Here is a 13,363-nt window from a genome sequence, read left to right as displayed (position 1 = left end):
ATATTATGTAATAATTTTTTTTTATAACACTTAATTATATGCAACGTCCTTTTTTTTAAAATATTTTATTTTCTATTCTTTGTTAACATATATGTTTACTAACCACAGTAAGCGACTTCTAACTGCGATATACAACATAATTTGAATTATTGAAATTTTTATTACTTTTTGCTACACATTTATATATCTCATACAAAATTGTCACTTTTTTAGATGTTTAATGAAGCAAATATTGTGTCAGCTAAATATTTTATTGTTTTATTAATATTTTGCTTAGACTAAGAATGTAGGCAATTATATTCTGAGAGGCTTTAAAAGAAGTTTAAAGTTTTTGTCAACGTCTTCAGCTGTTTTCGAATCAAGTTTTTCTAAACCATTTTTGATCATTTTCACCAGAGACTCGAAGGCACACTGAACCTCGCTTCCAGATCCTTCTCTCCATTTTGTTAACTTAACTGTGACTTCATCAAATTGCGCCGCATTATCAGATAATAGTACGTTTTTATTTAACGTGTCGATAATTTCCTGGAACGCTGTAGTTTTATTTATGATCTGTAAGTCTTTATTGTGAAATACTATGAAGGGCTCGTTTTTGTGCTCCAATACATTTTTCAATACGAAAAACATCGCCCTCAGTTCGAATGGACCCCACAGCTCGATGCGTTGAATCAATTTACGTAATTCTTTCTGAGTGTAGTCATCTATGGTTGGAGTGAAATCAGCCGATTTGACAGACTCGGTGAGAGCGTTCGCTGCTTGTTGCAGTTTAAAATTATCGGCCTGCAGTATTATATCAAGGATCTGAATCAGTAGATCGCTGAACTCCTTCCTGTTGCGACACACGCCGAACTTCTTGCAAGCGAACAGATACTCCAGCTGTTTCTCCCTATCTATCTCCAGTTGGAAAATGTTCAGTGTCTTGGCGAGATTGTTGTCTGTCGCCAAGTAGTTGACCAGCCGCTGCATGATTCGGTTGGATGTGTCTATCGTGTTCAGAATGAATTTCTGCGAGCTCAGTTTCGTCTTCAGCTTGTGATTCTCTGATTGTTTCACGAATCCTCCGAATTGTTGGATGTAACTCTTCTTCATTTCTCTGACCTTTCGCTGGAGTTTCTCGTCGTCTACGATCCTGACGATGTCGTCCCATACTTTCACAGCTTTTTCTATGATGTGCTTTAGAAAGTCTTGTAACTTTTCTTTAAATGTATCAATTTCGGTACCATTATCATGTTTTTGGTGTATATTTTCGTCAACATTCAGTTGTTTTGTTTGGCTTCTGTCATATTTCGTCACTAAACCTGGTGTCCTAATATCCGGTTCCATTTCAATCTCCAATCCCCTTTTATCTAATTTGAGGTCGCTCAGCATTACATTGACGCGTTTTTCATTTTCCGTACTTATACTTTTGTCATCATTGTCTTTTCTGCCCTCCAAATAAGTTTTCTTTATGTCATCAAATTCTTTAGTTCCTATAGGATAGAGTTTATATTTGTAATTCCATTTCGGACCCAAATCTATGAGACCTTCTAACTGTATCCCAAATCCGAAAACATATAATGGAGAGCCTTTAATAACAAGAATTGTAACTTAAATCATATGCAGTGAATTATTGATAAAACATAATATTCTAAAATTTTCTTTACCTGTTAACAACAATACATGGAAAAACATTGTGGTACTTTTACGACATTATTGGAATTTTACGAGCGAATTATATTATACATAATAAATTTATCGTATTTTCTTAAACCGATTGCAGCCAAACCAAAGAGGTTTGCAGTATTATTTTTTTTATATTTTGTCGTTTCAGTTTCTCTAACTATTATATGATTCTACTTAATTTTATGTTTATATTTCAGAATGTAGATTTATTCTTAAATATGTACTTTTGTTAATAATGGTCGTGAGATGAATTAATATATTTGGTTAAATAAAATTATTAATTACACGTACATTGGCATAACTTTGTATGCAGTTGTCCGTTTACCATTTAATGAAACATATTAAATTCGTAATGTATTTATTGTGCTAAGTAGCAGACTGACTAATACCAATAACTAATACCTACGTGACAGTTCGTTAGCGCGCTGTCAAAATTGGCGCGAAATTTTCAATGTTTTTCAACAATTGTAATTGTTTTAAACAAACCGTAGGTCATGAAATCAAGATTGAGTGACGATCAATGGATCTGATTTTAAAACGTAAATCACCCTTTATTTTAAAGAAATTAGTAACGAACTGATAAGTCATTATTTATATTTCGATAATTATGTATCTATTCATATAAATGTGTTATTGCTCTAAGTACTGAGTGGTCTCAATTCAATCACATTTGAGTTCCTATCGTGTACATATACGATACCAGGACGGGGCGGTTCCTATAAGACTTCAATAAAGATAATAAAACATCAGGGAAAATGTAATCTATTTTATTTAAAATATATTTTCTATGTCCTCCGTTTAACATAATTCTCTATTACTAAAACATAACTAGTATATAATTTGTCTGAGATGTTAGTTTGTTTATGAGTTCAAAACATAATTGTAAACTGAATCCAGTCGCAGCTCAACACCTGGAAGCCATCAGTCCACTTCACCGCTGGATATACTCACCGGGTCTGCGTTGGCCTTGTCCTCGGTGCTGGCATCCTTCTCACCGGCCTCTTCGCCCAGCTGTTCATCCAGAGCTTCCATCAGTTTCTGGTCATCTATGTCTTCGGTCACCTCTCCATCATCTAAATCAGTTTGTTCGTCTTTATATTCTTCTTCATCATCATTGATACTAACCTCATTGTTACTAAGGACTTTTTCCTCAACCTTTTCAATAGTAATGTCTGCATTTTCATCTTCTATCGTATCATTATCGTTAACTGGCGTGTCATTATCATTAACTGATGTACCATTATCCCTTGTATGATCATCTCGTGCGACGTTACCATTAAATGACATATCATCATCATTATGTAGCGTATCATTATCTCCTGTGTCCTTACTTCGCGTGTCATTATCATTAACTAGTTTGTCATTATATCTCGTATCATTATCATGAGCTGTCGTATCATTATCATCAGTCCGCGTGTGATTATCATTAACAAGCCTATCACTAACATTACCGCCACACACTGTATTATTATCTGTACAATCCACAGAGCTGTCTGTAGTAGCTTCATTCCTACTGTCTCTGTCCACATCACATCGCCTCGGGTCCTCAGTAGCTTGATGGTGACTAAGGTCACTTCCCGGACCTGTATGATTAGTGTTGTCTTTGCTTTTCGTATCTGTACCTATCGAGTCATTGCTTATATTATTCCCTATACCCTCGTTGCTCGAGTCGTCACCTTTAACATGTAAGTCATCTCGTAACCTGTTCAGTTCGTTGGGTCCATTACTCTCCTGCTCGACCAGTAATGAGTCGAAGTCATCGTTGCTGACAGGAGCCACCTTCTCATCGCCGAACAGGGAATCATCGTCTCTCTTGTCCAAACTGTTTATGATACTATCAATGCCAAGCTTCTCTGAACTGAAGTTCGAGTCCGACGTCTTCCTCAGCCTTCGTCTCCTCTTGGGCACTTTCCCGATCAATTTGTCTGAGAATATAGTTTTTAACGTGAGAGCGGTCAAGGAGCCGACCGTGTCTCTCGTCTCCGCGTCTGATGCTGTGCTGTCCGAGTCCCAGTGTACATACTCCTGGTTCAAATCAAAGTCATCGATGTCCTCGTGTATGTTCACCATGTAAGCGGGTTCAGTCTTGATGCTCCTCCTCAGGTACGGGTAGATACAGTTCTTGTCCAGACCAAAGTTCTGCAAACATTCCATCTATCAGTCAAGCACACTGTTCCATGTTTAGTCTACTTTATTTGAAGGTTTCATCAAAAGCCCTTCAGTATATTTGAGGTGAGGAACAATCACGCTGACAATATAAGTATACAACATTATCCGCACCTCTTGTACCGAGGACACGTCAAAGCTCTCCCCTCTCCGCGTCTCCAGCAGGGAGTCACACCTCTGGAGCTGTATTCGGACCGGTCTCAGCTGCTTCATGACAACAGGACTCACTTTGAACTCTGGAAATTATTATATGTTACAGAAAGAGCCAGCTGATTCATATAATAATATGAGGGTAGATACATCAAAACTGCAATTCTTTAAAATTTGGATGCCTCCTTGTTTCTGTGACAGCTGGACCGATTTTGATTGGAATTTTACTCGCATAACTTAAATCGATAAAAAAATGAGAGAGTTCTCAATTCGACTATCTTTCATTTGACGATATAATGAGTAACTTCAATGTCTCAAGTCGGAATAGCTTTCAGACGCGGGCGAGGCCGCGGGCTACAGCTAGTGTGTGCAGTGTGTATAATGGTCACTCGTGCCTTTCTTGTTGCGACAGGCTCTCTCGTGCGCCGCCAGGTTACTCGCGTTGTTGATGGCCCGGCCGCACAGGGAACAGTTGTCTGCGAACAGACGCGAGTGACATAGTTAACCAGTCGGCGCCTTACCACCAGTGTCAAACTGATTAGGTTCGTGTGTGGAAAGAATTTGATAGAACACTCATGGTAAAGTTGAGGCTAGCGTACTCACAGCGGGCGGCGGTGCTGCACCTGTGTTTGTCCATGCCGCTCTTAGTCGGGAAGTCTCTCTTACACTTGCTGCAGCTGACCGCCTTGCTCGCCTTCTTGAGTTTCCTGCGGGTGCACATGTCTGTTACTGAGGTACGGACGCACGGACGGACTGCCATTATCATACGTACAGCGTGTGAGTGCGCGTGTGCCTGTCCAGGGAGCGGCTCGTCGTGAAGTGAGCCTTGCAAGTCTTGCACCTGAAGTCCACCTTGTCTTTCCGGGCCGCCTTGCTGTCAACTATCCTGGAAATATAATATTTGTTATGTGTCGTAACTGAAACCCGTCTCCTCGTATTGTGGGTGCGTCTGTATGTTCCGTTACAGGTCTGTCTGTGTCGAACACATACTTAACTCTCTTAGTGGCTTGTTTCTCCTTCGAGTCCCGACCTCTCTTGGACCTGGACGGGGAGCTGTCCTCTTCCACCTGGAACAATATGTTTATTGTTGAGTTCAACGTTCATCTTTGTACTGTTATCACCGAGACAGCTGTTTACAATAGTTTCGGAGATAGAATGTTACATGTATTGACAAACATACTAATACATATATATATACTGTAGGAATATATGAGGGTAGGCGAGGGGCGGACCGCATACAAGCAGTGGCCAGAGGAGATCGGGAGTCTCGCTAGTCCGTGAGGCGAGGTGGTGTGACAGATCAGTCGTGAGTACGTTGGCGGAGAGCGTTTGAGTCTTTCCTCTGTGTTATATTCAGATATCATTTCGTAGCTATTTAGAATTGTATGTAGTTATACATATATATATATGTATATATGTATATATGCATGTACTTGTCTGTATACAGACCTTAATTTCATCGTTCCTCAGTATGGACCTCTGCATCTTCACCGACCTCTTTGTTGAACCCACCTGGAACATCACAGATAGCAATTACTTGGTGCACAGGGTTTACCCACAACTGTTCCTACCGAACACAAGTTTGGTTTAATTGTTAAGCTACTGGGTCATGGAATTTAAAAAATGTTTGTAATTCCCAACTAAGTCAGTTTGGAGCTTCACCCACAACACCACTCACATGAATGGTGGGTGATGTTGAGTGCATGTGAGAATACAATCAGTCCCCACCCACCTGTAGCATACTGAGAGACACGTCTTCGTCCAGCACTCTCTTGTTGGCTCTGTGTCGTGGCGGAGTGGCCTGTGTCAGGTCGATGCGGGCGTCCTTACCCCTGGATCCTTTCTGCACCAGATTTATCATCTCATAATCCTTGGATATTATTTTAATTGTATGGAATTCAAGATAATACATGAGTCCGCACACATCTTGTGTTACGGGCCATCCATAAAGTACGTCACACGAATTTTAGGACTTTTGACCCCTACCCCCATTCTTGTCACAGGTTGTCACATTTTTTACAACTGCTCCTGATGTGATGTCACACATTTTTTTAATCTATGTATGTATTTAAAACTAATGGAGAGAACTGCTATTTTCATTTAATATCAAAACTTTCCTTTTTTTTTAATTTTATCGTGACATCACCAAACTATTGACCTCCCCCCACACCCCTGTCACACTTCAGTGACACCCTCCCTTCTCATCAACAAGTGACGTACTTTATGGCCGCCCCCTTAATGTCAGCGGGTGATATTTGTAACTAATGATTTTATTTATATAATGGCTTTGTCATTACTTGCAGTCGCTTGACTTTCATTATGAGAGATTATCTTTGTATGTTTATACATACTAGTTTTTGCCTGCAAGTTTGTGTGTAACCTACAGAATAGAACTCGGAGAGAGATGTGTTCCACATGGCTTCATACACTAAGTAACTGCTAGGAATTGATCTTTTTGCAACTTAAGGAAATTCTGGATCACCCGTACCATATATCATTACATATCATCAGCCTATGTTTACTAGCTTTCGCATGAGAGCGCCAACAGACATACATACACATACACAATACAAGTTGTATATTTATAATTTATGTCACAAGATCCTTAATTTTATTTTGATATCCCACATCCCGACACAAGACAACTAAAAGCTATGCACAGTAAGTTTTTCATATACACATATATATGCTGAACCTTGTTAGATTCGTGTTCCTTCTTGAACCTGCCCTTGAAGTTCCTCTCTCGGGGCTTCAGAAGCGATTCATTGGAGTCTTCATTCAAATAGACCGGTTCGGTCACACCTAATATACAGTCCCCGGCATCAGGTGCCCCTCGTGGCATTGTCTGAGGAGGCAGCCCCAGACGTAGCCGGGTTCGTTTGTTAGTCTGACGGCACATCTCTAGAAACTCGTAGAAATCATTCACTTTATCCACACACAGCTCGCATATCAACGGGGGCATTTTGTCCTCTTGGTGAACCTGAAAATAATGTTTAATAGCAAAATTATAAGAGAAAAGCCATCTTTTAGGTTAATTGATACAATTATTAAGTGTTTAGTGTCCAAAGAATAGAAGAAACTCGATAAATAGCTGCACTATCGCAGCGTACTTAACCTAACTTATGGTGGATCGTAATCAAAGTTTTTAGACTATTCCGATATTAAACTACATTTAATGAGCCTCTACACCTATAATTAGTTGAGTTCACAACAGATAAAAGATTTTATCGATAATATATAACAAGAAAATCTCTTTAAATCATCAAAACAATTAAGTTTGGCGACATCTACACCTGTAAACAAAGTTATCAGTACTCGAAGTGAGTGTCTCAGGACATGTCTCGTTATTTATCACTTTATATGTATAAAACTCGCCTCAATCTGTACACATTCTCGTATTTTCTGCTTCAATTCCACCTCAGAACTGTCCAAGTGAACGACGTTCTGCATGATGGGCATCTTATACCCGGCGCCAGCTCCGCACAGCCGACATGCTCGGTATATGTCGTATATGGTCTGCTGCTCCAGCGACGAATTCAGATAGCCATCCATTTTAACATATCTTTATAATATCATGTTAATAATAAAGAATTGCCGCTTCGCCGCCATTAATAAACAGTTGCCATTGAAATAAATAATGTTTTGAAAAAATATTATCTTATCCTCGTTGCCAGTATAGATCGTTGGACTTGTTGATTTTTGTTACTGGCAACATTTAATAACTACTTTTATATTCTAATTTTATTTATATATTATATGTTTTGTATAGTTTATCATATATGGTCTAAATGTCAACAACTCAAAGTAGGTTTTATTATTTTTTATAAAGTAATAAAATTATATTGTATAAAGATCTATAGAAATGTATAATACTGAAACAATTTTGTATATATTTTTATTATATTAATGAGCGGATCATGTTTCCAAACGTTCAGAGACTGTTTATATAGAGCGCTCGCTTAAACGACTTTACTTTTGGGTAGATCTGTTGACTCCACCAGATTCATATATGTTTCAATTGATTGATTAAGTCGATAGCAATAAGAGAATTAACCAAAACTAATCTCATAATTTCACTAACTGATTTAGTCATAGACTAATGGTGTTGTTGTTAAAATTAATTGAAACGTGTTTTATTAATGAGCCGTATCTTAACTTTGATGTCATTCGTAGGGAGAGCTGCTCAAAGGAAGATGCGAGTGTTGCCACTTCTTGTATTATGTGAGTTGATTGACGTTAAGATTGACATATACTATATGTATTACAATTAAAAACTATTATTTCAAATGCATATCCCACATTATTTGTGAGCATGTATGCTCGTAGGGATGCTTGATTTTGATTAAACTTTAGAGTAATATAGCTCAGGCTTCAGATCAAGATACTGCCTTTAATTTATCCCGGAAATACTATAACATGAAGTAACGTGACATGAACGATAGATGTCGCTCAAGAACTGGTTAATATTGTAAAACTGCAAAATGTGTTCGCTCGAATAGGTCCTGATTCTAATCTAGATAGTTTTTCATGTTGAATGTCCTATATCAACGATAGAAAAAAAAACCTTTGGAGAGTCTTGGGTTCAAGATTTTTATAGTTTCGCAAGAAAAATACATCCATACTTTAGAAATACCCTCATTTTTTACACGACACAAGTCGCGTACAAAATGCGAGTGATTGTTATTATATGTTAATTAGACGCTTATAAAGTAAGAAACTATTTTTGTATTAAAGCAGTGAGATCTAATTTCATAGAATGATATTTTTTTTATAAAACAAATTCACAATGAGGGCGCGGGTTCGAAACGTGGCAAGTACCAATGTGATTTTTCAGAGTCATATGTATTTTCTAAGAGTATTTAGACACCACTGACAGATGATGTCACTGAGTAATGGTGGGATAACCACAAGCACAGCTGGATGGAAGAGGCTAAAGCAAGCCTTAGGGCCTGAATAGCCCAAAAAGTGCTAGTGCAGAAGGCAAGGGGAAACCAATGCAACTAACTTCCCATGAGAGTCATCATGTATACGGATCACTGATACGTGATGACCGCGACGAGTCTGCAAAGACTCTTGCCACGATGATGATGATGATGATGATGATCTTTATTGATACATAATAATATATCTAGTACATAATTGCTTATATCTATTTTATGAATACTATCCAAAAAATAAAGGAGACGGCGGAAATCAAATGAGATACTACTATACAACAATTTAGACAACTGGTTTCTGAAACGTTAAATACTGATATCGATGTTTCCTGTCGGACCGACTTGAAACTTAGGATTTAACAAGCACGACTTTACATTAGAGTTATAAGTAAATAGAACACAGTCAAAAAGTAAATGAAAAAGTGCAAAAATATATATAAAATTAAATGTATTTCCCGCCGTTAGGTACTATTCAAGTCAAAAATGTATTAATTTTATTAATGACGCGTATTCAGTTTGTTCCTAGATGTCTACGGTTTGTATTTTAACAAATTATAATATAAATTTGAATCGCGTGAAAAAAATACCAACTTTATAATACGTTGCTGTGTTCGTCATCTATAAAACTCTCACGTTATTCTCTTTGTACTTTTGTTGTTTTTAAATCTTCAACATGACTATGGAAGCTTTCTGTTCTACAAACATATTTTTCTTTGGTGAGTTTTTGGATGAAAATCTAAATTTAAATATAACTATGCTGATTTGCTCACGTGGCCTGTAATGTTCAGCAGACTGGGTTGGATTGAGTGAATTTGCCCATAGAAATCGTAGAGGCAGCTTTGCTTTACATTTCATAATCCTGAAGACAAAGCAACCGCTGTCGCTGAGACGAAACGTGGTGTGGAATACTCAATTCCAAATACACTAGTAGCCGTGGGAGAATAAATACGAGCGTGTTTCGATCCATTGTATAAGAAAAGTAAGTCAAGGTAGCTAACTACAAAACTTGGACCACGCCCCAAACTCAAAAATACCCTAAGATTTCTGACGTGAAAGGTACCTTGAGATCCACTAAAATCCACTAAAAGAACGATATCCAGAGATAAGTGCTATTTCATCGGCAGACTTCGGCAAGCTACCTAGTCGTTTTAATTCGCTTGCTAAGGCTGCCGATAAAAATTATGTGCAGTCGCTTCCACCGCCACTGAGGAAAACAACTGGTAACTTGTCCCATAGCGCTGAAGTGAGTAACTGGGTAATGTTTTACCTCTAACTGCATTTTTACGATTGCTGTAGCATCATACTTAACACACCGCCATCTATATCTATATCGTATATCTGAGATGAGCCTTTCGCAAGAGGTGTTCCACGGGAACTGCTTTATCTAAATGTCCATAAATAGTCGTTTGGGCCTGACCCCATACCAGCAGTAGTACCAATGATGTGTGCTCTTGATTTGTGCCCTCCAGTAATGCGAGTCTTCAAAGTCCCTTACCAATTTTGAAATATCGGCTGAATACAGCTTGACCCTCGTTCCGCCTGTTGGGAGGTGGAAATGAAGTTGCAGGGTGTGATGCACTACCTGAGTAATAGCTTATTGATACTTTTCTTGAAGTAATAATACGAAAGAAAACTCAAAACAGATACAGTCAATCTACTGCAATCCTTTGCTTTGCACATTAAGAAGGAGGAAGCGCATTGCTTTCTCCAGGTGCAACTAAAATCTAAAGGATGGTTGTGCACCGGGTTCTTGGTTGTCCGATAATAAAAAGGGCATGCAGGAATTCAGCATCCAGAGAGTAGAAAATTTGGAGTCTTTAAGATGGCGGAGATGTTGACAGCAGAAGTCGTTGCGGATATACACACGTACTCCCCGCGCTGAAGGAAGTGATTTTCTAGAGTTTGACGTGGGTATGTGAGGTACGCTGCGTCTGAAGGACATACTTTCCTTCTACATTAAAATAAATAACGCGTGGATTCCCTCCGCGCGGAAGAAGTGAAACTTTGTAATGTTTAAATAAAAATCAATAATGAAACTAAAAACTAATGAATGTTATAAATAAATTAAAAGCGATTACTGATTCACTCACTCTCTCTCTCTCTTATGCTTTCTACATTTGTGTATATTTCTCTCTCTCTCTCTCTGGCGGTGGAATAAAGGATGCTATTCTTTGCTTCTTCGCGTTGTTCTGTAACAGGTATAGTACACGCATGCGTTAGAGCGCCACGCATTCCCTCTCACTCTGTCTCTTTTTATCCCCTCTCCCTCCCCCCTAGCGTTAAACTTTTAACGCAACTTTGTTGGCAGTCGCATAAAAAGTTTCATTTCAAAAAGCAAGTGAGGCCTACTAGTCTCTAGGCGGCGGTGAACTGGTAAGAGATTACAGTGCACACCTCTAATGTTAGTGAGGTGCGCTTTTAACGATACGAAGTGCGGCATCTGTATAAACTTTCATTTCTTTGTATAACTTTCATTTTTGTTAATGAATAGTATATTTTAAGTAGTAACTATGCCGGGGTCTCTGTTATGACCTCTCATCGTACAAGAAAAGCTTCACCTTCGTGCATCCTGTAACCAGGAATGATGACGGAAGTTGAGAAGATCCATCAAATTATAGATCTATCGCCATAGTCTCACCATAGCGATAAATACGAATACATAGAAGGGCATACTTAGAAGGGCAGGGTTTGTTCAGCGATAGTCAATATGACTTTCGCCACGGTAGCCTGGTGATCTTTTATCATATCTCGCTCACCGCTGGGCTTCGGCCACTGAGGGTTAAGGTTAGGCTTGGGCAGTTAGTTTAAATATAATGGACGCGTTCGATCGCGTCCGTCACCGCGGCCTACTAACGAAGCTACTATCTTACGGACTCTTCGAGGGACTTTCCAATTTGATAGCTAGCTTTCTATCCAGCGGATGCTTAAAGGCACTTGCTCCGATAAGATAGATCTAAATGTTAGCGTCCCACCAAGCTCGGAGATAGCTTCGACACTGTTTCTCCTACATATTAACGATATGCAGTGTGTCGATAGCATTCATTGGTATGGTACTATATTTCTGGGGTGTCTGGAGATGGATAAGAATTTTAACCATATGCGCTCGAAAAACATAGATTACTTGATAGATTTTTGTTCAAATCTTCACAGAGCGCTGAGAAGACGATACAAGTTTGTATGTTTACTCATTGTTTGGGAGAAAATAAAAATTATTATATTTTATATTTTTCTGAAAATTGGTCTGATTAATTATTAGAGAAATCCCTGAGATTAAGAGAAACATGAATATCTGTATATCAAGAATTGTTCCTTAATGTTCTAGGTCGTGTTACATTGATTGTTTTATAAAAAGCAGTTTATCTTTGAATGAAGTGTTTTCGGCACAACCACGTTATATGTTTTGTGTTACAGGCATCGCACAGATAGCCATGTCAACACCTCTCAGTGTCTACGAGGTTCATTCACGTGACTATTTCGACACTTATGATAACAGCCAAGGAAACTCTCTGCGACATAATAAAGATCACGCGGAATATTCCAAGAAACATGATAGGAGATCGGCGGATTTATTAACACAGGCCAGCAGAAGAAATAACAGCGCGTCAGAACACGAAGACGGTCACAGGCTCAAGAGGTTGGAATCCAATCTGACGGAAGTGCTGACTAATCTATCGTCCGTCCTGAATCAAATACTTAACATAGTTAAGTACACGAAACAGGAGGAGTTCCGCGCCTTCAACGATTATATACCTAACAACGAGGACAGGAACCGGCAGAGAATCAAACGGAGCTCTGAGACCGTCAACGACACGGTCACGGAGAAAGTCACCCTCGAAAACACAACAGAGGCAACCAACACCAGCGGCAGAAGAACCATGATGGGAGTTGGAGCGCCTGTCACCAACGACGAAGTCAGAAACAAGCTGTTCACTTACATAGAGGAAGGGTTCAATGAAATCAAATACAAGGTGAGCTCGCTGCAACCGATCAAAACGGCTTTCAGCAACGACGTGGCCTACAAGATTGGGTACATAGTCGCCAACATTGACACCCTGGACGCCAACATGAAGAACCTGAAGAAAGACATGGACTCTGATAGGTACGGCTGGAGCGACAACCGCATCCTGACCCTCTACGACACCATCAAGATGTCCAACTCCGCTGTCAGCAACCTGATGGACGTGTTGAAGGACTTTCTCGAGAGGGGAGTCACCGGTGCTTACAAGTAAATAAAGGGTGCGTCCATTAGCGATCTTTTTATTGCCCTTGCACTTATAACTCATGTCAAAAGTCTCTTTTATTTTTATTATTATTCCCTATGATGCTCGATCGCTGATGCGAGTTTAGTTTAGTTTATTTAAACCTCAGGTTGAAATTCTATCAGCACAGAAACAATAAGTCTGGAAGTCCAAGGATCATTCTCGGAATGAGAGACACAGACTCCGGTC

At 39.1% G+C, this 13,363-nt stretch overlaps 3 protein-coding genes across 4 annotated transcripts; 1 reads left to right on the top strand and 2 right to left on the bottom strand.

Moving 5' to 3' along the window:
* Positions 1–232: 232 nt before the first annotated feature.
* LOC116778306 (uncharacterized) lies at positions 233–1,751 on the bottom strand. The gene is made up of 2 exons (XM_032672264.2): positions 1,644–1,751; positions 233–1,565 (listed from the first exon to the last, which is right to left on the bottom strand). Exons 1-2 carry the CDS (start codon positions 1,669–1,671, stop codon positions 295–297), a joined length of 1,299 nt encoding a protein of 432 aa, XP_032528155.1. The 5' UTR covers positions 1,672–1,751; the 3' UTR covers positions 233–294.
* A 662-nt stretch (positions 1,752–2,413) lies between these two features.
* Positions 2,414–7,616, bottom strand: LOC116778212 (uncharacterized). 2 transcript variants are annotated; one of them, XM_061525860.1, is made up of 11 exons: positions 7,354–7,616; positions 6,674–6,958; positions 5,711–5,821; positions 5,428–5,490; positions 4,969–5,045; positions 4,751–4,864; positions 4,582–4,685; positions 4,374–4,454; positions 3,943–4,064; positions 2,818–3,801; positions 2,579–2,735 (listed from the first exon to the last, which is right to left on the bottom strand). In XM_061525860.1, the coding sequence occupies exons 1-11, from the start codon at positions 7,528–7,530 to the stop codon at positions 2,721–2,723; spliced, it is 2,133 nt and encodes a 710-aa protein (XP_061381844.1). In that variant the 5' UTR covers positions 7,531–7,616; the 3' UTR covers positions 2,579–2,720. The 2 variants fall into 2 exon arrangements, with proteins under 2 accessions (XP_032528046.2, XP_061381844.1); XM_032672155.2 differs by having other exon boundaries at positions 2,414–3,801; positions 7,354–7,615.
* A 454-nt stretch (positions 7,617–8,070) lies between these two features.
* LOC116778211 (uncharacterized) lies at positions 8,071–13,163 on the top strand. Its single transcript, XM_032672153.2, has 2 exons — positions 8,071–8,199; positions 12,327–13,163. The coding sequence occupies exons 1-2, from the start codon at positions 8,118–8,120 to the stop codon at positions 13,142–13,144; spliced, it is 900 nt and encodes a 299-aa protein (XP_032528044.2). The 5' UTR covers positions 8,071–8,117; the 3' UTR covers positions 13,145–13,163.
* Positions 13,164–13,363: the final 200 nt, after the last annotated feature.

Source organism: Danaus plexippus, chromosome 31, assembly GCF_018135715.1.
Source record: "Danaus plexippus chromosome 31, MEX_DaPlex, whole genome shotgun sequence".
Lineage (NCBI taxonomy): Eukaryota > Metazoa > Arthropoda > Insecta > Lepidoptera > Nymphalidae > Danaus > Danaus plexippus.
The sequence above is the reverse complement of the archived record's forward strand: the minus strand, read 5'-3'. Positions and strand labels throughout refer to the sequence as shown.